Raw genomic sequence first — 27257 nt, forward strand, 5'->3', positions numbered from 1 at the left:
ATGATAATAATAATAGTAGTAAGGCAAATATGTATAACTAACAATATTGTAGGGCTTTACCATAATATTTAATTTAGGTAGGTCAAATAGTATTTTTTAAAAACATTGTAGGGTCTTAACCATAATATTTAATTTAATCGGGTTAATATTGAAATTGTTCATGTAATTTTGTGTTTTAATTCGTATTGTATGGGTCTCAAAATGAGCTTTCACACTGGTCTTATAAATTTGTAGAATTAATAACATTGAAATGCCTAATTGTCTGATTTAATTTGGCAGGTAAATTTGTGTTTGATATAATCTTGTAAGATCTTATCCTCAATAATTAAATTATTCCGGTAAATGTGCATAATTATGAATGTTATAAGGTTATCCTAATATTTAAATAAGTCAGGCACATTTACATAATAAATTATATTTTTGTGTTTTAACCTAAATGTTTCAGTTTGCCTGTTGTTGTTTTGCATTTCTTGTAATATTGTAGTGTCTTGACTTTAATTTTGAAATGTAAATTCACATAAAATAACAACATCATGGAATCTTAACCATCCTATTTCAGTTAGTGGGATAAATGTGCATAATTAATAATATTGCAGCTTCGTCATATTAGTGTAGTTATCTTAGCTTTTATTTTTTGTAATAATGTCGGTTCTTACGTGTAATATTTACATTGCAATGGTGTATTATTATACATAATAAATAATGCTGTAGGGTCTTAATCTTAATATTTAAGCTTGGTGAGTAACCAGTATTCTTTATTTATGTATTTTTCTGCATGCATTTTATTTAGTGATTGGAGTTTTGTTGTCTCTACAGAGTTTATACGTTCATTTAAGAGGAATATTGATCTCTGTTGACCAAAGTTTCATTGAGGGTGCAGATGCAGTAGCATGTATTATCCGCACGGTGGCAGCAGAGTCTGATTTCTGTTCAACGGCTGCAGCAGTGAATTGCAAAGTGCATCACATCTGTTAGTGTCAGACACGACGCAGGAGGGATCATTCAGGTGAAGTTTGACGGGTCCATTCACACTTTCCACTGTGGACACCAGCAGCCTCCCACTTTGCATTATCTCATGCAGTCATCTTGCTTTTCAAGCCATATCCCTTTAATTATTTACATTTCCCCCACATATGCACCTCAGTGTTTCCCTCCCAGAATGTCATTAACGGGCTGCATCATTTTTGTCTTCTGACGTGTGTGAACTGTGGCTCCAAATCAGGGACACTGCAGTGAGAGTGACCCGCTTTCAAAATGCAGTGAGGAGGAGAAGGAGAAGAACAAGAAGAGGGCATCTCATGATCAGTGCAGAGAGAGAGGGAGAGGAAAAGAGAGAGAGAGGTTCAGAATGACTGATCTGGAGAAAGAGAGAGAGTCAGTCCCTCCGTTTTGTCTCGGCAGAAGAGTCCAGTCTGGCTGCTTCTCAGAACCACTATGTCCTGCTGCAGGTATGTAAAGTCACGTCTGTCACACTCTTAGATCAGATGCTTAGCACAGACACACACTTTGCTGCTTCAACATGCGACCGTTTGCTGAAAACTGCTCGAATATTCAGTCAATTAAGCCTCAGCCTGTAATTAGGATGCATGTGCATGCAAGTGACGCTGACTTGTCCTGTAAATGACACCGGTTTAGAGCTGCCACGGAGGATTACGACTCAGCAGTGAAGGGATGATTCAGGTGGAGGCTGTTTTTTTATGTTTATTTAAATTTAGTCTACTATGTGATGGTTTTCTGAGGACGTTAAAAGTTGAAAAGGCATTCGCAGGTTGAAATGGAGAACCAACCAGAGCCGAGGCAGCTGTCCGTGGTGCTGAATGCTGAAACTTGAAGGAGGAATAACTTCATATCATGTAGCTCAGCATATTTCTACATTAAAAGCGATATTAAATGTGTGTTTAGCTCCAACCTGTAAACATTTAGCATGTTCATAGCTTTTATTTTTCCTTTTTTGCATGTTTTTGAACATGAAAAACTGCAAAAACAATCCTTTTCTTTTTTAATGATGTGTCATTCTACCTGTGTCAAACTGCTGCATAACGTGATAAAAAAATGGGGAAAAAACTCTATGTTTTAGAGAGTTATGATGTGACTGAGTCACTAAAACCACAGATAATAACTGAGTGTTACATGCAGGGCTGCAGATAAGCAACATTTTTTTTATTATTAGAGCCGAGGATGACTAGCTTTGTCCATACTAGACATAAACTGGACAACAACATAAAGACAGCATGGAAATTGTGTTATTTTCTGACTTAGAGTGAAAGCTAAAAATCTAATTTTGTTGTAAAAATGGGTTAAATGTAAATATTTGTGCAGAATAACTTTAAAAGATGAAATTATCAACTACCGAGCTAATCCAAACCCTAATCAGGCACTACTTTGCCCCCTGACTGTAAAAGGACACCTTAAGATGCAGCTATATTTAAATGGCAAGAGAAAGATGGGAATGAGATGTTGGAAAGGACACTGGCATGTCAGTCAAGACTGTAGCTAAAGGAAAAGCGTGACAAAGTCTATTATTTCTACATGCAGGGCTGCAGTTATGCACCATTTTTATTATGAGAGCTTAAAATGACACATCCAGAGCTTTTATTTTGTCCAAGCAAGAACACAAATTGGGCAAAAATATAAATGCAGCATGCAAATTGTTTCATTTTCTGACCTGGAGAAAAACTTTAAAATTTGATTTTACTGTAGAAAAGGGTTAGATGTCGGTAATTGTACAGAAAAAGTTTTTGAGTTGTTTGACTGGTGATGAATTCTCAACCGTAATCAGACATTCCTTCAACTGGTGACTGTAAAAGGACACCTTAAAATGCAGCTTTATTGTAATGACAAGAGAAATGTGAGAATAGGATGTTGAAAAGGGGTCTGGCATCTCGGTCAGGGCAGTAGAAAGGTGCAAATCTAACATTTGTCACCTAAGAAATCGATTCAGACAGCTTCCAATGTTTGACAAAGTGACCCTGACCCCTAAAAATGTGTCAACTTCACCGTGTCCTAAAAGTGTCTATCAACTTTACCTTGTCCTAAAAGATATGTCGGCTTTACAGAATCCTGAAAATGTCTGTCACCTTTGCCGAGTCCTGAAAAAGTCAGTCAACTTCAGAGTTCAAAAAATGTCTGTCAACTTTCAGGCTCCTAAAAATGTCTACTTCCCCAAGTCCTGAAATTTTCTGTCAACTTCGCCAAGTCCAGAAATGTCTGTCTACTTCACCAAATCCTAAAAATATTTGCCTTTGTCAAGTCCTAAAAATATCTGTCAACTTCACCGAGTCCTAAAAATGTCTGTCAAATTCACCAAGTCCTAATAATATCTGCCTTTGTCGATTCCTTAAAATGTCTGTCAACTTCCCTGAGTCCTAAAATGTCTGTCAATTTTGCTGACTCCTAAAAATGTCTGTCAACTTCACCGACTCCTGAAAATGTCTGTCAACTTCACCGAGTCCTCAAAATGTCTGTCAACTTTGCCGAGTCTTAAAATTGTCTGTCAACTTCGCTGAGTCCTAAAAATGTCATATCATTTCCAATATAGTGCTAGTTTCATGTCATTCATTCTGTTGCAGAGATGGCATGTCCTGCAACAACAACATACTTGGATAGAAATGAATGAATTACACATGTTGCATTTATGTTTTTATTCAGTATATTAAACAGGACAAAGGAAGGTGAGGTGTCTGTGGTGTTTATGCTCTGACTGGATTTAATGCTCCATGTCTCTCATCCAGACCGACACCACTGAAGAAGCAGCACCTGAGTTAATTACCCGTTTCACCCTCAGAGGATTGATGGACCTCCATTATGGCCAACTGGACATGATTCTGCACTCAGCACTTGTGGCACAATGTCGAATATGATTCTCCTGACTGCAATAAGCATTTTGTATTTGCCCGTTTTGCTGTTCGAGGCATTTGTTTTGTCCAAAGGGAAGTATGAGAGGTCAGCGGTGCCGACCTCCGCCACCCGTCTGGTGGCCAGGATGGATGGGGATATTATAATCGGCGCTCTCTTCTCCGTCCACCACCAACCGTCTGCCGAGAAGGTGGCAGAGAGGAAATGTGGGGAGGTCCGAGAGCAGTACGGCATCCAGAGAGTGGAGGCCATGTTCCACGCCTTGGATCGGATTAACTCGGACCCCAACCTGCTGCCCAACATCACCCTGGGCTGCGAGATCAGGGACTCCTGCTGGCACTCTTCGGTGGCTCTGGAGCAGAGCATCGAGTTCATCCGAGACTCCCTCATCTCCATCCGGGACGACAGGGAAGGGTCCAGGTGGTGCATCGAGGGGGTTCCTTCCAGCCAGCCGCCGCCCACCAAGAAGCCCATCGCAGGGGTCATCGGGCCCGGATCCAGCTCGGTGGCGATTCAAGTCCAGAACCTCCTGCAGCTGTTCAACATCCCGCAGATCGCCTACTCTGCAACCAGCATCGACCTCAGCGACAAGACACTGTTCAAGTACTTCCTCAGGGTTGTTCCCTCAGACACTCTGCAAGCCAGAGCCCTGCTGGACATCGTCAAACGCTACAACTGGACCTACGTGTCTGCAGTTCACACGGAGGGTAAGAAACCTTTTTAATTAAAAATGTTACTCTTGAGGGGCTCTCAAAAGACTTGAAAAGAATCCTGACCTCTACATTCACCATAATGCAGCTCAGCTTTTACGAGGCCCTTCATGCCTCCTTAAATTTGAAGATCCTCAGACTTTCTGGTATGAATTTTTGAGCTTCAAACACACACTAAGGTATCCTAGATGACATTATTATGACATCACTGGGGTTATTTTCTGCAAACATTGGCTCCATACTCATAAATAACGGCAACTTTGCACCTTTTTTTGCAAATAAATGCATTTTTGGCACCTTATATCTGTTTCTTTGTTCGTCAAGCACAATGTGCACGTTAATTGCACATTCTTTTACACACTGCTTTCCTTAAATATCTTGACTATGACATGTGTGAGCTACTGGATACCTTGAATTTCTGCATGAAGTTAATTAACTCGGACTTGAATGTCTAAAACTGCTGCAATGCCTCTTTAACGACTGAACAGCTCTGTGTTTGTAGAGTTTTTTGTCTTTCTTCATTAAGTGAAGTTAAACAGAAAAAGGAAACAGAACCACCTTACAGACAGCAGTGTTTACCCACTACAAGCAGAGCAGCCATTTAATCAGTGTTGTTTTGTGTCGCAGTTGTTGTTTTATATGACAGATGCACACTGCTGCTCAAACAGCAGGTGGCTGCAGACAGAAGTGGAGGCTCTTTTGTGAAACTCATCCATGCGATATTAGGTGAAGTAGCGGGCAATTTCAGAATAGAAAAGATTAAATGGAGCTCTTCTTTGTGAGGTCTCTTTTTTCTGGAAAATATACCGTAAGGCTTCTTTTTATGCTTCAAATAGCAGAAAGACAGGCTGCATATATCCAAGACACAAAATGATTTTCCTGCAGAGACTTTCCTCTTTTCTTTTCTTTTCTTTTCTTTTCTTTTCTTTTCTTTTCAGTGGTAGGAGCCTTTATTAGCTGCTTCTGCTATTGTTGCAAACCAGTTAATGAATCGATTAGTCAAGCTGAAGAATATTAAAAAGGCAAATTAGACAAAAATGCAAAGCATGATAGGTTTTTATCCTTGTTAATGTGAGGATTTGCTGTTTTCCTTTTTTTTTTTGCACAAAATCTTTGAATTCCAACGCAAATCAAATGCACTTTGGAGCTGTTGCATATTGGTAGCATTTTTGTGGATATTTTTGAATCTTTTATGACATTCTGTAAACAATACATTGAAGAACGATAGCTATTTATGTAAATCAGCAATGAAAATGCCCATTAGTTGCAACTGAAATTTAATCTGCATTAAATAGATGCAATTGTTTGGTACTTTTTAAATTAACAGTCCAGGTTGTGCAGCATCATCATGTAAAAACAAAATGTTTGCATGACTTTTCCACATGTAAAAACAGATAATTTAATCGTAAACTGTATTACTCAAGCATGTAAGAGCATAGAGAGATCACAATAATTAAAATTCCTCCCACAGTGTTGAGTCGGGGGTGATACCTGAAACCCCCATGAAGCATCTGTTGCTAATCTCTTTATTTTACCGATGGAATATGAAGACGAGTTTAAGATGAGCTGATAAAAATCCAATCAAAGAACTGGCAGGCCGTCCTTGTTTACAGTGATGCAGATTTGCTTTTCGTGTTTGTAATTTAGAAAAAAAGCAACAACACAGGTATCACAGGAGCAGCTGGATTCCAACCAAGCCAGTTTGTCACATTTGTCAGTGCAGCTGTAGGTGAGACTGGTTGTGAAACATCTGGACAGGTGACCTAAAAGTGACAAAACTTGCTGCTGCTGAGGTCACCGTCACCCCGTTTGCTCTAGTTTTGCTGCTCTTGATTCCACATAAAGAAGTCTGGGGACATAATGAGCCACTTTAATGCTAAAAGAAGCAAAGAGACATTTAGGCAAAATGGATTTCTGGTTGTGAACTTATGAATGAGAACCAATTAAGCTTCACCTGACAGCTGCTCTTTTCTCTAACAGGTAACTATGGCGAGAGCGGGATGGAGGTGTTCAAAGAGCTCGCCTCGCAGGACGGCCTCTGCATCGCCCATTCTGACAAGATCTACAGCAACGCCGGCGAGAAGCACTTCGACAGGCTGCTGAGGAAGCTGCGGGAGCGTCTGCCCAAAGCCAGAGTTGTTGTCTGCTTCTGCGAAGGCATGACGGTCCGAGGGCTGCTCATGGCCATGAGGCGGCTCGGAGTAGCCGGAGAGTTCCTCCTAATTGGCAGGTTTGTTCCAGAATGTTTTTTTCCCATGAGGCTTTCGGCTTTGTCAGCCCTGCTGGAGTTTTTATGGGGTGGAAAGTTTTCAAACAAGCCTGATTAAAAGTGTTTCTTTCGGTCTTTCCTGCAGCTGCTGGTTTCCAGTAGGAACACAGATGATTTAATGGGCATGAAAGTCAGTCAGCACAGTAAAAATGGGCAAAGTGAAAGTACAAACAAAAAGAAAAGAACAGAGAAGACATCAGCTTGTGGCAAATGTGACTTTGCAGCGATTGTAGTTGAGCATCATGATCTCAGTGTCAGCAGGTAGACTGATTTAGTCCAGTTCTTCAGCAGCTACAGACGCTTCTATCAATGCATTGCAACAAATGATCTGTCTGTTACCTCGACTCACTTTGACCTAGAACAGGGGTTGGCAACCTTTAACACTTAAAGAGCCATTTCGACCAGTTTCCCACAGAAAACACCAGGGGCCGCAAAATCATTTTGGCATTTAAAATGAAGACAACACAGCATATATCGCTTTTTTTTTTACCTCTATACCTTTGTTAATCAGTCATGATTAATCAATTACAAAGCCTCTAATTAGATAGATTCATTTTTTAAATTGTGTCCTACCACTAATATTTATCTTACTTGGTTAATGTCATTTTTGCTCCTGGACCTCATATGTTACATAATGTTAGCTGGAAATCAATATTTTGAGAATATTTTTTGAGAACTTGTAAAATCTATTTATCTTAAGCTAATAACTTTTCTCTGGTAAGTCGCTGCCCTATTTTCCTTGACAACACTCCTCTGACTCTCTGACCTGCTGCCTGGACATCGAGCCGTGTTCTTGCGAGTAATGTGTATCATGAGTACTTTTGACTCAAAGACAAGACGTGTCTTTCTTGGAGTGGAGCTCTAATATACAGGCTTGCCATTCTTAAGTACAAAACGATGTGAAACTACCGGCGTTGCTTCTCCATCTTCTCTGCATAAACTTTGCGCTCTCATGTCCCAGCCAGGGGAAAACCCCAGCAGCACATCCGGTGGAGTGACACGTCAAAATAAGAGCGGTAATTTCACAATAAAACTCTCTATATTAAAATGCATTGAAACGCGCCTGAAAGGCAGAACAATTTATTTTCCAAAGTTACAAGGAGCCACAGCAGAGGGCTGAAAGAGCCGCATGCGGCTCTGGAGCCGCGGGTTGCCGACCCCTGACCTAGAAGGTAGCAGGTTTGCAGGAGCTGAACTAAGCTTACACTGGATGAGAGTGTGCACCAGTCAACACAAAAAGACAGACAGCTCACATCTATTGCCAATTTAGAACAAGAGCAATCCGAGATTTCTGACCTCCGCCAAGGGAAGACGTGAATGGTAAAGCAAGATCTTTTTTTGCAACCAGATCCAAAATCCTGATACATACATGTAGGACCTGCACATTATCACTGATTGATGAGAACCCCAAGATCTGACGTTGTTGCAAATTACATTCCCATCGATTCATTAGTTTTGGAGAAATGATACGAAGTTGGAAAATCTAAATCCGGATCCAGAATCCAGATCCTTATCCAGATCAACACAAAATTTGAATGGAGTCTTCCCTGGGCCAAGATCCACCTCTAGTGAAAATTTCATGAAGATCCGACAAGTAGTTTCCAAGAAATCCTGTCCACAGACACGCACACAGACAGACAAATAAATAAACGGACCCGATCGCATAACCTCCTTGGCGGAGGTAATAACCACTAACCTGTACTGCATGTTTTTAGATTGTGGGAGGAAGCATGAAGAGAAAACCCAGGCAGGCATCAAGTGAACATGCAAACTCCACGCAGGAAAACCTGCAAAGTTCGAATCCAGAAGCTTCTTGCTGTGTTGACACAAATTAGGATGTAGTTAAAATAAAATTTCACCCATGTTAACCACTAAAATGATTTTTGATCGACTGGTCCTGAGTGTTTTTTTTTTTGTATATTCACTTCAGATTGCCAATTTACAACATAAGTCATCTCAGGGCTCTCAACAGGATAAGGTGAATACTTTACAGTACTATATTATAGAGATAAATCCAAAATTTTGGTGGCAATTGGAGGAGAAAGTTCCCCTTTAAGAAGAAGAAATCTCCAGCAGAACCAGGCCCAGGGAAGGTGGCTGTCTGTCGCCCTGTTGGAAAAAACTGATGCATAAGAGAATGAAAACACTGACAAGGCTGCTGTAGCTTTGAAGCCGGACTTTCATAATTGCATCACTCAAAACTGTCCCATTTTTCTCATAATTTCAGCCATTAGTGACAGTATTGACTATGAAGGTAGCAGACTAAATAATCTCACTGCAAGCTCCATTTAGTGGCTCTTTGGTAGCTTTCAGTCATGTTACTTTTTTCATCTGTAGATTAATTTATACCCTTTTGAGCACTTTATGGACTGTTTAGCCACAATGGCTTCAAAGCTTTGACTGGAAGTAAATTTTTGATCTTTTTGATGAAGAAATCTCCAGCAGAACCAGACTCAGGGAAGGTGGGCGTCTGCCTCGCCCTATTAGGGTGAGGTTAAAACTGAGGGAAAAAAACAAGGGCACATAAAAAAACAATAACACTGGTGAGGTTTCTGCAGGCCTGGAGCCACACTTTAGTAGCTGCATACCTCAGAATTGTCCCATTTTTCTCATAACTTTTGTCATTTGTGTCACATTTATTAATGGCATAGTGGCAGTAATGACCATGAAGGTAGCAGACCAAATAATCTCACTGCAAGCTCCATTTAGTGGCTCTCTGGCAGCTTTCAATCACGCTACGTATTCGTCTACGGATAGATTTACACCTTTTGGAGCACGTTAAGGATTGTGCATCTGTAATGGCTTCAAAGCTTTGACTGGAAGCTATTTTTTGATCTTGAAAACCAAAGTAATCCGCACAAAAATGCCATGATGTAATTTTGATATTCACTTCCTCATTATAACATTCAGCCACACTCAAGAAGGATTGTATGCAAAAAAAAAAAGTTCATATGGAACCGAAATATTCTTCTTTTCCTACCGGGAACCGAGTTGCTCCTCTGAAAGCAGAAGATGCTTTGAGTCAGGCTCGGTAATGAATAATGCATCCACACAGCGAGCTCTCCCGCTCCCTGTCAGATCACAGGCAGGATGGGCTAATATGGGACAGCACCTCCAGCATAAGCTGGGGAATGTGGAGTAGCGAAACATCAAAGCTCATATCAACACATACAGCCGACACACTCCCTCTTTGTGGAGTCTCGCTTCACCTCCAGTCCTGTTAGGAGCCATTTCAGCACCTAAAAAAAAACAAACGATAAAAAGCCGGCCATGGTTAATTCACTGCTTCATTAATGTGAGGCTCTTTTATTCACAAAGGCTGATGAGAAGCAGCAGAGCCACCCTTCATGGAGCCCCAGTGATGAAATGTATATCTAAAAATGGGGCGTTTTAGAGCCTAAACTTGCTCTCACCCCTTCCACTTGAATTTGCACTGCTGCTCAAGTCTCCACGGATGATAAGGAGGGTGTAGAGCAGCGTGCGAGTGTGCTTTCTGGGTCAAGGAGACGACTGAAAAAGGAAAATGTTTTTTAGAGCAATGCAGTAAAGTGAACACATGCAGGCCTGTGCAGCGGGCCAATCGGAGCGCCCGAGGTGCTGGTCATCGGCCATCCGTCTTCTTCTGCTGTGTGGAGGATGAAAGCGATGGCTGTTCTCACACCGCTGATCCCACACAGCTCCGACAACAAACAACTCATTTGATCAACTCTCCAGTGAGGCTTTGGAGGTGATGAAAGAAGCTTCACGATCCCCCGTCGCTTGCAACTGATTCCTAGTTGGTTTTTTCTGTTAAGATAATTCAGCTTCAGTGATGCTCTGCTGCCCTAAATTAAAACCTGTGCTATAAATCTGTACAGTACATACCAGGGTTGACGTCAGAGCTGTAGGTTCTTGGCAGTAGCCGTGTTGAACTGGGTGGAGTGTGATGCTGAGAAACAGATGGTCAGGTACTGTTGATTCTGTCACGCCGGACAGCCATTGTGGGTTCATTGTTGAAGTGCCAGCCAAACCAAACGTGCTGCTGGCTTCGGCTTCTAAAATGAACCAAATGTGGGTTTTTGAAGTCTGGTATTTTCATCCCGTGGCTGCACAACAGTTTGTGCCATATTCAGCATCTTTAAATTCTGTTTTGAGTGTGGAAAAAGGGAATGTTTTGCCCCAGATTTATTTGTCTGTTCACGGGATAAAGCAGCATTTCGACGCCAAAACCCTGAACCTGCTGTTTTAGTCATCTTTTCAGGTAGTGATACACATGTATGTTATGAGCGTCATGTGCTTCATTTTGTGCATCATGATGTATTTTTTGCACCAATTTTGTGCCATTTCTGCATCAGTTTATGGTGGAAATGTCTATTTATGTACAGAAAGGCACAAAATTCAAAATATAATGGAAATATACATTGTTTAATTACATTTTCACAGTGAATTCATCACCTGAATGAGCTCATAATTTATATTTTTTTCATATTTTTTGCAGTAAGAAGACCATCGTTTGAGCGATGCTTATTTAAATATTAAGGATAGAGCAGAATAGATCAATTTGCTGGTTGGCTGATTAATTTGCTCGATTAATGCCATTTTGAGATGTTGTATCACAGCTTGTTAGAAGAAGATGATGACATGAAACCAGATATTTTTGGTAGGAGACAGTTCTATATTAACAAGAGAGCTTAAGTGTATGAGAATATGAAATGAATGAGGCAAACTACAATGGAAAATGGCATGAGTGCTGTTAAATTAACGAAATTAATATAAAAATCAAAGCGAACCTCATTGTCAATATCTCTACATGTGCAGTAAATACAGAAAAATGTAAATACAGTCTCTATGCAAAATATAAGCACATTGCAAATAGCTCGAGTATACTCAACTGTTAAGAATTTCAACACCTTTTCTATAGAAAAAATGAAAATGAAACCCTGCTGGACCTTATTTAAAAACCAAATCCCTGTCAAACAGAACCCCTGCTGCAACCGATGCCACTAAATGAATAAATTACCATTAAAATAAGCACTAAAAGAATCCTGAGTGTTTATATCGATCAGTTTTAGCATCTAAACATGGCCCAGTCCCCTGGTATTTAAACAATCACCTCATTCCTCATGCACAAAGTTATTACAGGAGAAGCAGGTACAACCTAACACACTCTGGTTTTGGCTGAATATTTTATGAAATATTTGACTGAGAATAATCTTGTGTATGTGTAGCCCTGCGACAGACTGGCGACCTGTCCAGGGTGTCCCCTGCCTTCACCCGAGTCAGCTGGGATAAACTCCAGCACCCCCGCGACCCTAGTGAGGATAAAGCGGTGTATAGAGAATGGATGGATGGATGAAGCTGACAGACATTTTTAGAAGTCAGCAAAATTGACAGACATTTTTAGGACTCAGGGAAGTTGACAGACATTTTAAGGACTCGACAAAGGCAGATATTTTTAGGACTTGTTGAAGTGGGCAGAAAATTTCAGGACTTGGGGAAGTAGACAGACATTTTTAGGAGCCTGTAAAGTTGACAGACATTTTTAGAACTCTGAAGTTGATTGACTTTTTCAGGACTCCGCAAGGTTGACAGACATTTTTAGGACTCTGAAAAGCTGATAGATATCTTTTAGGACAAGGTAAAGTTGACAGACACTTTTAGGACACGGTGAAGTTGACACATTTTTAGGAGTTAGGGTCACTTTGTCAAACATTGGAAGCTGTCTGAATCTAGGTGACAAAATGTTAGATTTGCGCCTTTCTACTGCCCTGACTGAGATGCCAGACCCCTTTTCAACATCCCATTCTCACGTTTCTCTTGGGATAGGGTCCAGCCATCTTAAGTTTTATTTCATTCATTGTGTCATTGCATTGTAAGTGGCTGTTGTTACGCCAAATTATTACTGGTAGTGATCATTTAAGGCATCTCATATCCACTGTTTTCCTCTTTCATTTCATGCACATGCAGTATTACATGTATAAATCATGCATCTGATTCCAGACGTTGTTTTCTCGTCTCATGATCTTTTGCTGCGGGATCAAATGCAGGACTGAATCCCAAATAGCAGAGCCTGTGAACTATAAATACAAATTCTGACCAGCGCAGACACAAAAGTCACACTTCGGAGTCTGTGTGTCGGGTGAGAGCAGCTTGCACCGCCACAGTACTAATCTGTGAATTCTCACCGGAGTTGTGATCGTGTCTGAGGACTTTTTTTTTCTCTTGTTTTTTTTCTTCCTCTTCTTTCGGCAAGTACAGTGAGCTCTGCCCGCCCCTCAGCAGGGAGGCTGAAAGGGAAACAAAGTCAAGGAAACAAAAGGCTCCAGTGTGTTTTGCGTGGCTGTATGCAGATTCAGACATGACACTGAGCGCTGACTTTTGGAGCTCAGCGGGATAAAACAGCGGGTCGTTTTCCTTCCGTCAGATGCTGATTGATGTTTTGTTGCTGCTTGTAAAAGGAGGAAAATGTGTTTGACTTCAGTTGGCTGTTAGACTTTTCACAGGTTAGTTTGCACTGACATTGCATTCAAGTCAAATAAGCATCTATTTTGTCAAAATTCGCTGCCTTGCAATAGTTAAAAGGCTTGTTTAATAGCGCCTACTGCTACTCTGAAGGTATTTCCAGCATCCTCAGAGACTTTTCCAACCATCTGGATGATAAAATTACTGTGTTGGTTTCATGAAAAGATTATTAATACAATTTGCAGCACTTGTTTTGTGTCCAGGCAGCCAGAAATGATGCATACTTGGTTGTTTTATACACCACAAGACAGGTGGAAAGCAATGCATATATCATTTCTGTCCTTTTTTGTCCAGATTAGGAGTTATAGTTGTCTTTATATGCAACAATAAAGCATGTTTTTTTCATCTAAATGGCCAAAAAAGTCATATAAGGATCTGGAAAAACCCTAATATAGAGTAAATATTTCATTTGTGTGTTTTTAGGAGTATTTTAGTGCTTTTATATTGCTTTTTTCTGTTTTGTTTTGCAAATTAATGTGATTTTCATGCAGTCTTTATATAGAGTAGGTTTGTCATTTTAATTGAGGTTTTGTGTTCAGGTTTCAACTGTACACATGCATGTTTTATGTCAGCTGGATGCCAGATGTTGGATTAAGAGGGAAAATGGAACTTTTGTAAGATGCTTACTTGGACATCTGCACCGTTATACTCCAGAAATGAATACCGGAACATTTTGATTAGAAAAGTGTCATTTAAGTGCAAAACAGTAGCTTAGGCTGCAATATAATTACATGTAGTGCACGTGTGATATATAGCAGTCTTGATTTGTCATTCAGCCGGGTGCCAGATGTTGAGTGTGTAAAATGTTTCTTTGCACTTTTGCACTTTTATACTCCAGAAATTCTGCGTTTGAATAAGAAAAGTGCAGCCGAAGTACACAAAACTCTTGCTCAGGCTTAAATATAATGCTATTCATGTGCAGCACCACCTGTGGTTCTGGTTCTTGCCATTCTGATTGCACCGTGCTCCTTCCTGCAGTGACGGCTGGGCTGACCGTGTGGAGGTGGTGGAGGGATACGAGCAGGAGGCGGTGGGCGGCCTCACCGTGAAGCTGCAGTCTGAAGAGGTCTCCTCCTTCGACGACTACTTCCTGAAGCTCAGGCTCAGCACCAACACCCGCAACCCCTGGTTCCCCGAGTTCTGGCAGTACCGCTTCCAGTGCCGCCTTCCCGGCCACCCGCAAGAGAACCTGAATTATGCACGAAACTGCTCAGGTATGAACAGCTCGTCAAGCAATTATGATGTTTTGTTTTTTTTTTGTTCCTGGTTGACATTTTCTCTTATGCCGGCGTGCACATCCGCTTGTCTTTTTGAACTGTTCTGATGTGTTCAATGCCCAGAGGACAACGCCAAAAGGCCCCTCGTAAACTGGAACACACGCTTTTAATTATGAATTAGACTGCCAGAGGGTAGAATTCTCTCCAAGTCAATCCAGTAACACATATTTTTTTCATATTGTTCATTTCCGTGACACTTGGCTTTACAGAGGATGATGAACTAGGTAAATTAAATCCTTCTTTTTATTAGCAAAAGGAGCAAAGTTAATGCATTTAGCTTAAGTTCTTAGTTTTTCCTTGAAACAATGCTCAACAAGCATGTTTCCAAAAAAAAATTTTAAAAATTGCTCATACATTTTTTCTTTTCAAAATAAAAGCCTGTATATTTACGTTTACAATCTTAATTTATGAGAATTCTCAAGCGATTTCATTTTTAAATCAATCCTTTTCAAACATATTGATAAACGTAAATATAAAATGATGCATGCAGCAAAAAACAAACCCATTCTTTTACTCTTTTAGCAATCAAGATACTTCTGTACATTTGTTTTTGCCATTGCACCTTTTTTCGTACTTAATTTCCTTTGCAGTGTTTGCACAGAATCTCTTCTTTCTAGCTTTTATTCATTTCTAAGAAACATCATATTCAGATATCAGCTATTAGAGTTGCGATAGAGTTATTCTTTGCTGTCCTTTTTACTGTTTTTATTCGTTTATTTTGGCGTAGAGCTCCAAGACGGTGAGTGAATCCCTCAAAATGAAACCCATAACGCTCCTCACTTTGGATATATACGTAGAGGTTGACTGATATTAAAGGTTTTATGACATGTTGGGATGATTTAAATCTTGTTTACCAGTTACATTTCTAATTAATCTCAGTTGACCTCTAATATATGAAGCTATTGGGATGTTTTTTGTTGTTTTTCTTTCTTGCCACATTGCAGTCCAAGCCCAATAATTGGGCTCTTTTACCCTTTCTAGCCTCGTATAAAACAGCCCAATAACATTTGAGTGAGACGGCTGATCCGGCTTAAGTTGCATGCAGCCACGACGAAATGACACATGTTCGGATCATTCTTAAAAAAAATTCCTTTTGGAGAAGGTTGAGTTGTCTTGCAGCCGACTAATCCCGACGTGCAGCAGTAGGTCCTTCTGCTTGCATGCTGACTTCATGGCATCATTGCATCATGACTGAAGCTCTCGCAGCTCAGCGAGCAGAAAGGAGTCTGTTAAAGTAGGTCATCACCAGCAGCTCCCATCGGACGCTCACCCAGCTGCTACCCAACTCAATTTACTGTTTATGTGTTTGTTTGCAGCAGGCAGCCAGTTTCCCAGCAGTTTTTTCTTTTCTTTTCTTTTCACCAATCATTACTCGGTTTAACACAAGTGCCAGCAAACACAGCTTCAGAGGATGGATGCTGTAAAGCCACCGTGCAGTTCAGCGCTGCAGGGAACAGCAGGAGAAGAACCGTATTTAAAGACAGTGTAGAATAAAAGGAGTGACAATGATGCAGCAAGGAAGCATTTAGAGAACAAACCTCTGCCAAGACTGCATCACATGAAACACTGTAACAGGAAACCACTGCGATAGAGCTGCACTGACGGCATAAAGTGTATGTTACACTTGAAACTCAAGCTCAAAATGACAAAATGCCCAAAATTAGCAACACCAATGTGAAAAAAATCAATAAATCATGAGAAAATAATAAAAATTAGATTTAAAAAGAAATGTAAACTTGCCTCTCTACCTTAAATCCCTTACGTTCTGTAAGCAAACCCAACCACTGATGATAGATTATTTCACACTAATTAATAAATACAATTCATACTGCTCTGACAATATTACCGTAATTTTATTCTATTACTTGACATAAAATGCCAAATTTTTAAAGGAAAATACCCCCAAAAATGTGCAACATCAGTGTAAAAAAATCTATAAATTGTGAAAAAAAGAATAAAAAAAATATTGTAAAATTTTTCCTTTCTACCTGAAAATTCTTACATTTTGTAAAAAAAAAAAAACACCAATTGAGAATTTATTATTCCATATTATTTCAAAAATACATTTAATACTGCGCTGATGGTGTGAATCATATTTTATTACTTGAAAATGAAACACAAAATGACAAATGAGTTCAGAAAAAAGACAAAAATTAGCGTCATCAGTGTGATAAATATCAAGTAATCGTTAGGAAACTATAAAAATCTTGTCATATTATGTTGAATTCAAAAAATACAAAACTTACTTCTACCTATAAAAACAACAAATGATTGACAACTGATTATTTCACATTATTTTAAATAATACGGTTTATGCTGCACTAACGTAAGAAATGTATTTTATCATTTGAAAATGAAACCCAAAATGTCAAATTATTGAAGGAAAATACCAAAAATTAGCAACTTCAGCGTAAAAAAACATTAATAAGTCCTGACTAAAATAATACAAATATTGTAAACTGTGTTGCCAATACTCCAAAATGGGATTTTTGCTCAATTCACAAGAAAGAAGAATAAATAAATAATGAGAAACTAATAAAAATGTTCTAAAATTAGCTGCATTTTACATAGTATTATTATTGGATTAGATACTATTCGAACAACCAAACCTAACACCATAACAGTTGATTATTTTATGTAATTTCAAATTATTGTCCTCTGTTATGTTGTAGAAGTATTGACTTAAAAGTAATTTGATCTAATTCGAGTTGCTGAATGCCACAGACAGCTGTCTTACTAACTTTTAACTAATATTTATTACAAATTAGCAGCTGTAAATAACATAGAATCACGCTGTATCAACAATATTTCTGAATATTGAAATAAGTTGCATTATAAAAAAAACACATTAAACCGTATACAAAATGGACAAGTGATGCTAAATATATTCTCCTCTGGGGAAAAATTCAGTCATATTTTAACATCATCATATTAAATTCAGTTGCTCCATCTTACTGCACTTCCTTAGCATCAAATATTAAACGAGGGGTTTTGGAAGAGATTAAGGTAACGGAGTGAAGGGAAGAACTGCGGTGCATCACATAACTTTTGCTTTGTTGAAGACAGTCCAATAAAGGACTAGAATTAGGTGCAAATGTAAAACAAGGCTTTAGTAGCTTGCAGCTTTTGTAAAAACCAACGGAATTTGATGATTGTAAGGGAAAAACCAACATTCTGAGACAGTTATTTCATAGAAAATATGCTTGTCTTTGATTATAAAGGAGATTAGACTGAATGCATGATGTAGATTTGTGTAATTTAAACACAATGCAACTAAAACCTGCTTCCTCTGCTTCTAGCTTGCATTACACTGAACTGATAGGGTGTGTTAGAACATCACACGTTCATCAGTTGTGTCTCATCCTGTTTGTCTGAGGAACAAAAACTATAAGAAGACGGCAGATCTGCTCGAGGAGGCAGAATTTCAGTGGCTTTGTAGAGTTTTCCACTGATTGAATCCTGAATCCTGAATGCGCTAACGGGGAAAGTCTTGCCATGAGGTCTCTTTGAAGCCATTTTCTGAGGTTTCCAGTCCCTTTAAAGCCCACATAGGCAAAGATGCATGTAGCTTGCTGCCTGAATTTGGAGAATACATTACAAGAATGCATCAGCGAGCACCCTATCACTCCTTTGTAATAAGTTACATCCTGCTGATATGTAAGAAATGACCTGAAACACATGACATGCTACTGCTTGCAGCAATGACGCCCCTTCCTGTGGGGCTCATTCCGCCTCAGGTCACCAAATTTTTAAAGAAGTTCACAGTTGACCATCTTCAGTTTGACTGATTTTTATTCAAAGTGGTGAATACTGGTTGAGTTAAACATGTGTAAAGTCTAGGCCCATAGGTAGCTGCAGTTTATAAGTTAAAAATTCTTCAAGATCATTGACTTTTTTTGCATCGTTTTCTTGGCTCCAGTCTGTGGATCAATCTTTGAAGGGCCATAACTTGAGAAATAATGTAGCTCCAGGCCTGAAATTTGGCAGGTCCATTGATATGTACATATGGTTTTTAATGGTACAACCATGCTTTGATAGAATAAAGCAAACCAGTTATATGATGGTGCGAGTTTGGTTAAAAGTTGTCAGTGTTTCTATCTACTCCAATATTCCACCAATCATAAAACCTTTTGGTTGCTTATGGTTGCTTATGGTACCACTTTTTTTTAATGAAATTACTGTATTTGAAGCAATTTGTTGGATCAGTGACTCTTCCATCAATGAACCTGCAACATTTCAGATATAAGATGACGTAAATTTGGTCAAAAGCTTGAAACGTTTCTGTCTACTCTGTTATGCCACCAACCATAAAACCATGACTACTTATGGTACCATTTTTCATGAAATTTTTGAAGCATTATGAGCTGGAAAAACATGATTATTAACAATATTATGTAACTCTTCCAGTTGGGTCCAGTATTGGAGTGGTTTCATCGTCATGTCCACTCAAAGGTTGCCCTAATATTGGTCATGAATGTAAAAAATGGACTTATTCTTCTCATTAGGTCAGCTCTGACTGGTACCATATCCTTATTAGTATTAGATTCTGCATTTATGACCAATATTGGGACAGTTATTGAGCAGGTATGATGGTGAAACCACTCTAATAGTGTTCCAACTGGAAGAGTTATGTAATATTGTTATTGGGCTAAAAGAAAAGTCATCGTTTTCTAACTAATAGGGTCAAATAATGTGTCTGCTATAATCCGCTATAAGTAAAACTAACAATTTTACGGTTGGTGGAATATCAGAGTAGACAAAAACATTGACATTTTTTGACCAAATTTGGACCATCATATAACTGGTTTGTTTTATTCTATCAAAGCAGGGTTGTACCATTGAAGACCAGATGTACATATCAATGGACCTCCCAAATTTCAGGGCTGTAGCTACATTATTTCTCAAGTTATGGCCCTTCAACCATTGATCCACAGACTGGAGCCAAGGAAAAATGTAAAAATCAACCTATGACCAAAGATTATACACATGTTTAAAACACTTAACAACACACAAATACACAGGAAAAGAAATCAGACAAACATGAGGTGGTCAGACATGAACTTTAAAAAAAAAAATCTGGTGAATTGAGGTGGAATGACCCGTAAGGCTTTTATTTTGTAGATGAATCCTCACTGTTTTCTCATGTGTGGGCAGGTTATGAGAGTCTGGAGGACAACTATGTTCAGGACAGCAAGATGGGCTTTGTGATCAACGCCATCTACGCCATGGCTCACGGGCTGCACGACATGCACACCCACCTCTGTCCGGGACACGTGGGGCTCTGCGACGCCATGAAGCCCGTCGATGGAAGCCACCTGCTGGACTTTCTGCTCAAAACTACCTTCACAGGAGTGTCTGGGGAGGATATTTGGTTCGACGAGAACGGAGATTCACCTGGAAGGTAAGTGTTTCATGAGACTACGTTTTTAAGATGTAAGGATACCGTTGCTGACTTGATTTCAAAAATATATTTATAAGTCTGCAATCCTGTCTTTGAATCAATGTTCCTAATCCATAAAAATATAACTCACCTATCCTTCAGCATTTTTAGTTTTAGGTGTTTTAATGGATTGTGGATTTTTAAATGTTGAACAAAGTTGGTAGATTTCAATTCCAGATCATAAATATCAAAGATAAATCCCAGTGAATTCCCTGAAGCCTTAATGTTTTTATGCATTATATTGTTTTTTTATGCTAGATGTCTGCAAATCACAGCAGTGTTTCTACATTTTCAAATAACAAACCATGTATTTTACAGGAACTACACTGTAAAAATGTGTTTTTTTTTAAAGCATCTTTAACTGTATTTTTTTCAGTTTGCTTTTATTTCACCAATTTTACCTGCTATGTGAAATTACAGATCATATCTAGTAGAACTGAAGAGAAAATGGGATCCGTAGACACATTAACCCTAAAAAAATTAACAAACATGAATGTGTTTATACAATTTATACATTTTCAAGTAAGGAAATGTTGTAATTCACAGCTAACTACACTGCAGCAGCTGTAAAGATCAATTCGTTCCAGTGGTGATTTAGCTCATAGTTGTAATTCTCGTAATGGCTGAAATTAAACCTGCATTAAGAGCCGTGTGAAGTAGGGATCCAGCAAAAAGGCCTTTTTTGAAGATTGTATGAGCAGTTTTCAGATAAGATTTCAAGAACATGCAGTTTTTTCTCAGCCTTTTTCACTGAGTTTGTTGACATCAAACAGTTAAATGAGCAAAGAACGAACAGGAAATAAACAAAAATAGTCATTCAAATCAGCACCACCAAGCTCTGTTTGACTAGCGCAAAGCCAAATCTAAGCACCGTCCAAAGCAAAAACAAACTATTTTAGCTGGTTCTGCCAGTGACTTTCAGTGGCTGAGCTTGTCACTTGGCTGCAGCAGTGAAGAAATGTGTCGCTGTTGCATCAGCGTTTGGTTCGGTTACAGGTGCAGCACATTTCTGATTACATTTAATTACACACCTCAGTGGTTTCAGAGGTCAGTCAGAGTTGAAACATGCTTCAACCAGAGAGAGCAGTGAAATTTTATTGTTCAGACTAGTGGTAAAAAGGAAAAAAAATCACCTGTGTTCATTCAGAACAATAGAGAACAACTAAAACTGAGATAAATGCAAACAAGCTGCGCTACAAACTGTTAAAAGCTGTAAGTTAAGGTAACTATATGTATATTTTTTTTAAATTAATTATCTCAATAAGCAATCTAGTATTTTTACTTTGTGATCAAAACAACTTGCCATGGTCTAGAAATCATTTAAAATTTCTGTTTTTTGACACAAAGTCATCCTGCGGGCCACAGGTTTGACTCCCCTGGTGTAAAACATTTCATTTACAGGCTTGTAAAGGATAAATTCATTTGCATGTGCAAAACATGAAGGTCGTGTCAAACAGGCTTTTTAGATTAAGTTATTTAAACTTCAAATTTAACACAGGAAAAGTTTCAGTGACCTGTTTCCTTCTGAACAAAATGAAAGGTACAAATCTCAGTACATGGACACTTAATACCTGAATTCTTCAGGTTTTTTTGCTCTCTGCTGCAGTAAAACTCTTATTTCCCCGCTGATCCCTTGTGTTCCTCTAACTCACGTCCCCGTTTCCTCCTTCAGATATGAGATCATGAACTTCCAGCGGGTAGAACCTGGAGTGTACGACTACATCAACATCGGCTCGTGGCACGAAGGAGTCCTCAGTCTGGACGACGACATGATCCAGATGAACCGCAGCGACATGGTCCGGTCGGTGTGCAGTGAGCCCTGCTCGAAAGGAGAGATCAAGGTCAAGGACGCATCTTTTAGATGTTCTGACAAAACATCTTTGTACATCGTTTCATTTACTTTAGTTTGATTAAGTATTTACATGTGAAATGTACGTAAAAGGGATATAAATGTCACATTGTTCACCTTAGCCACAAATAACTGGATTTGTAGCGGAGTACTACATGTTTTCACCACTTTCTGCCCTTTAAGTTGCAACTTATGCCTTTATTAATGGTTAGTATTCACAACAATGTCTAAATGTGAGTCATAAACCAGAATTAAAAGCACATTTTGGGTTGCAAGGTTGTAAAGAAAGCACATTTTCTGATGTTTCTATTCTATAATAAGGTAAATATAAATGTTGGAAACATACTATGCACGTAGATTTCTTTAAAAACATCTAGTTTATAGCAATAGGTTGTTAATTAATAAAAGTTTTTCATTGTCTAATCTGTACTATTTTTAAGATGTAAAATCTTGAATTTCAACCCAGACTTTCAGCTATATTATATTATGTCATGTTATATTATATTGTTAGGATGAATGGTAATTAACTAATAAAGCTGCAACAATGAATGAATCAATTCATAAGTTATCAACTACTAAATTATTTTTCAACAGTTTCGAGAAACAAAAAACAATTTGAGCGATTTTTTTTTTTGAGAAAAAAATCTAAATTCTCCGACTTCAGTTTCTTAAAAGTGACTATTTTAATTTTTTCCCCTGCTTTATGACAGTAAATTAAATATTTTTGGACAAAATGATAGATTTGAAGTTGTCGTGTTGGCCTCAGGGAAACAGTGATGGATATTTTACACCATTTTCTGACATTTTATAGACCAATCACATAATTAACAGATACATCATCAATAAAAATAATTAATAGTTGCAGCACTAATAGCATAAAACTTGTGAGTAACCATTAATAAAGGCACCAGGTGTGTTTTTAAAAGGCCATATACTGAGACTTGGTGCCATATTTCCACGTATTTGTCCATGTGATGCTCCTTTCTATCTTTAGTTTGACTGTGTTAAAAAAAAAACACTTAAATATTTATACATAGCGAGCTTCCATCTGACATGGAAACATATCCACGGTGGATGCAGGGACTTGTAGGGAAAGTATTTTTACATTTTTCCACACGTTTTATCCACCAGGTGATAAGGAAGGGGGAGGTGAGCTGCTGCTGGATCTGCACGGCCTGCAAAGACAACGAGTACGTCCAGGACGAGTTCACATGTAAAGCCTGTGAGCTGGGCTGGTGGCCGGACAAAGAGCTGGAAGGTACGTCTGGACTCTTCACTTATAACTTCTGTATCTGCTTAGAAAAACTGTAAAAGACGTGGAAGAAGAATTTTATTTCTGGGAAGAGTTTAACTGTTTTGGAAATATGCTGTGCTTGAATATCATCAAACAAACACTAAGCAACGACATACCTTTTTGTACTTTCATCAACCTTCTGTTTCTTCAGTTAATTGAACTAAACGGGTGTTGAGGAGTATTTGGTGCTCCTGGAGAAGCTATAAAGCAAACCTGGAGGCAAAACTGTTGGTAGCTGTAGTTTCATATCACAGACAAACATAAAAAATAATCAACTCCCAGCGAGAAAGTCAATAAATGCTCTTCCTAAAATGTCTAACTGCTGCTTTAAATAACCAAAACACCAGTCAGTCTGCAAAATTCATCTGAGACTAAATGCCTCGTCCAATTACAATGCAGGATTTTGCTGTTCTGGGCTTATTTTTTCATTTAAACGGAGATGAAATCCGGCTGCTTCTGTGGCCGCAGGCTCCCTGTTGCATGATTGATGCATCCAGAGAGAACAGCAGGTTCTTCTGGCTTATTACGGACTGTGTAAAAAAAATGAAAATAAAAGTTAAGTTCCTCCAAAGCTCTTTCTTCTTCTCCTCCTTTCTACCTGTTCTCCGTACAGCTTGTCCTGCTCGGCTTTTTATTTTTTTATTCCAGCGCTATTTCACAAACCTGTTCTGTCCTATTTTCACTGCTTTCCCATGACACCTGAGAGCCATTCATCATCTTCACCATTTCATCCGACAGCAGCCCTACTTCGCTTAACCGCTCTTCTGGCCCACTTTCAAAGGCCTTCTACGCTGTTCAAAGACAAGACACTTTCCTAATAGGATCATCTCTTCTCTATACGCTTCATTTTTTTTAACCACATGATGTTTTGATTCACACAGAAATGATATAATTTAGAGCACAAGGATGATGTAAAATCTACACTTTTGCATCTTTCTAACTGGAACAATCCTGCTGTTAGATGATAAATAAATGAAGCAAGAGGATATCAGATATTCAGAGTGTGTCCTCGACGGGAAGCAGAGAGCTGATCTTATTTGGAGCCATGAAAAAGGCAGTTATTTACTTTGTCCTGCTGCACTGGCCCCACTCCTCCGCTGGCTGCAGCCCAGCCCGGCCACGGCTGAGTAGAAAGGAAGTTTATTTATAGTTGAGCTAAAAACCTACTTTGAGACTTACTGTATTTTCTCAGGCTAAGATATATTTGATTAATGTTGCATGCAGCCATGCAAAAACCACCTGAAGATCTGACACTTTTTTCATTTAAAAGGCCTTTTATTTAATTACTTTTCTCCAGATAATCAGGAATCCGGCAACCGAGCCGATGCTGGGATGATGAAAAGTTTATGAGAAGCTTTCATTGTATGGTTTTTATTCTCGTGTTTTTTCAGTCTGTGAGCCGATCCCACTGCGCTACCTGGAGTGGAGCAACCCGGAGTCCATTATCCAGGTGGTTTTCTCCTGTTTGGGCATCCTGGTGACGTCGTTCGTCGCCTTCGTCTTTGTCTTGTACCGAGACACTCCCGTGGTCAAATCCTCCAGCCGGGAGCTCTGCTACATCATCCTCGCCGGGATCTTCCTGGGCTACTTGTGTCCCTTCACCCTCATCGCCGACCGACAGTGGCCTCCTGCTACCTCCAGAGACTCCTCGTCGGACTCTCGGCCGCCATGTGCTACTCGGCCCTGGTGACCAAAACCAACCGCATCGCTCGCATTCTGGCCGGCAGCAAGAAGAAGATCTGCACCAGGAAGCCCAGGTTCATGAGCGCCTGGGCTCAGGTGGTGATCGCCTCCATCCTCATCAGCGTCCAGCTCACCTTGGAGATCACTCTTATTATCATGGAGCCTCCCGAACCCATCAAATCCTACCCCAGCATCAGAGAAGTCTTCCTCATCTGCAACACCAGCAACCTGGGCGTCGTTGCGCCGCTGGGCTACAACGGTTTGCTCATCATGAGCTGCACCTACTACGCCTTCAAGACCCGCAACGTTCCCGCCAACTTCAACGAGGCCAAATACATCGCCTTCACCATGTACACCACCTGCATCATCTGGCTGGCGTTTGTGCCCATCTACTTCGGCAGCAACTACAAGATCATCACCACGTCCTTCTCCGTGAGCCTCAGCGTGACTGTAGCTTTGGGGTGCATGTTCACGCCCAAGATGTATATCATCATCGCCAACCGGAGAGAAACGTGCGCAGCGCCTTCACCACCTCCGACGCTGTGCGCATGCACGTCGGCGACGGCAAAATCGCCTGCCGAAGCAACAGCCTGCTGAACATGTTCAAGAGGAAGAAGAACACTGGGAACGGCAGGTAGGTTCGTTAATTGAGTCTGTGATTCCTGCTCCTGAGGCACCTCAGGGATGCTGGTTTTACTGTCATTCCCTCTCAGAGGGAGCTGATGTCTTACTGTATTCACTTTCATAGGGACACCTGTTGTAAAGTGTGACGGATGTAGGTCAGTACGCAATTCATTTTAACCTTTGAAACTGTTGGTGAAATTAAAACAAGCATCTCTGTGTGCTAAGGGAGGGCAAGTAAGATCACAAATACAGAATACAGGGTCTCTTCAGGATTCATCAAATTAAATAACCAACATTCCTGCCTGCTGCAAAAATGTCGAATCTGTTTTTTATTCAACCCCCTGAACCCCAAACCTTTCAGGAGGATTTAAAGGCATGGTTTTTTTTTTTTTTTTTTTTTTTTTACCCTTTTTGGCTTTATTGGACAGGCGCAGTGTAGAAATTGACAGGAAAAGAGGGAGTAGAGTAGGGGGAAGACATGCACCAAAGGGCTGTAAGCAGGAATCGAACCCGGGCCCAGACCCTGTACGTGGTTCACCTGCTTAACCTGCTGAGCTATACAGGTGCCCCTGAGAGTCATGTTAATGTTAAAAAACAGCAACAAAATAGTACTATTTGCCCGCCAGAAACTGTAAAATCAGACTGAAATTGTTGGATTTTCAACTTTGTGATGGGTTCTGAATGAATCAATGTGACACGCAGTTCTGCAGTTAGTTAAATGTAAGCTTCACATTGTGATATTTAATCAAAATCGCTTTAATCTACATTTCTTGTTTTAAAATTCACCAAAAATAGTATGTTTGCTCTAACTGGATTCTGTAAAAAAACAAAAATTCTACACTTCTTGGTAAAACGTATAAGTTATACGTGACTCTGCTCTGACCAGCAGTCACATGCTGAAAATTCAAGGACTTTTTGAACGAACTGGGCTGAACTGCAGGCTGTGTAAAGAGCAGATATGATTCAAGGAAGATTAGATTAGATTAGACACTTTATTCCTTCTTGTGAGGAAATTCACAAGTTCCAGCAGTATCCACACATGATAAATAAAAGGCATGTCAAAATACAGTAAATTAAGAAGATTCTATTTTGTCTGTTCTATTTTTCCAGTATTGGCAACACTTGTGGATACCTGGAATAAAATGTTGTACATGTTGATTTCAGTTTTTTGCCATTATTGTAATATAAATATACACAGAAATTCATTTTGTTCTTTTTAAAAATGATTGATGGTTTTATAATTATTCTGCAAAAAAGATTTTTTGAGTTCTTTCTACTTCTAGTCATGCCTTTGCTGTTTCCACAGAGGTATATTGCATTAAAAAATGAGCCACAGTGAGAAAAGATGTGACAGAAAACAAAGAAACGCCCAGAAACTGCTTGGTGGTTTCAGAGGGTTCATGCAATCTCATGTATTTTCAATGCTTTCTAAAACCTGCAGATACCCTGGAAAACAACTTAAAATATGAAATACATTTTTAGCGGAAATCGTTTTTTTTATTTCCTCACATGATCCAGAATGCTGTTTCTTGTCTCCACCTTTCTGGTTCCTATGAAGTAACAGCCGTCTTTATTTGTGTTCATAGTTCTAATGGAAAGTCTGTTGTCATGGTCTGAACCAGGTGCAAGACATCTCCAAAAGGGGATCACATGTGGCACAGACTGTCAGTGCATGTGAAGAGACAGGAAGCAGGTTCCAATCAGATGGCTGTCATCAAACCCTTAACTAATACCTTACCAAAACACAGCCCTGGA

General features: G+C 39.5%; 1 protein-coding gene across 1 annotated transcript; it reads left to right on the forward strand.

The window, feature by feature from the left end:
• The first annotated feature begins 986 nt into the window (after positions 1–986).
• On the forward strand, positions 987–27242 carry grm1b (glutamate receptor, metabotropic 1b). Its single transcript, XM_022204243.2, is given in 11 exon segments — positions 987–1448; positions 3732–4562; positions 6546–6795; positions 14314–14549; positions 19767–20013; positions 21725–21893; positions 23033–23159; positions 24587–24805; positions 24808–25374; positions 25377–25512; positions 27089–27242. Coding segments are annotated over 10 exon segments (2697 nt in total). The 5' UTR covers positions 987–1448; positions 3732–3847; the 3' UTR covers positions 27120–27242.
• Positions 27243–27257: the final 15 nt, after the last annotated feature.

This window comes from Acanthochromis polyacanthus, chromosome 1 (assembly GCF_021347895.1).
Source record: "Acanthochromis polyacanthus isolate Apoly-LR-REF ecotype Palm Island chromosome 1, KAUST_Apoly_ChrSc, whole genome shotgun sequence".
Classification (NCBI taxonomy): domain Eukaryota; kingdom Metazoa; phylum Chordata; class Actinopteri; family Pomacentridae; genus Acanthochromis; species Acanthochromis polyacanthus.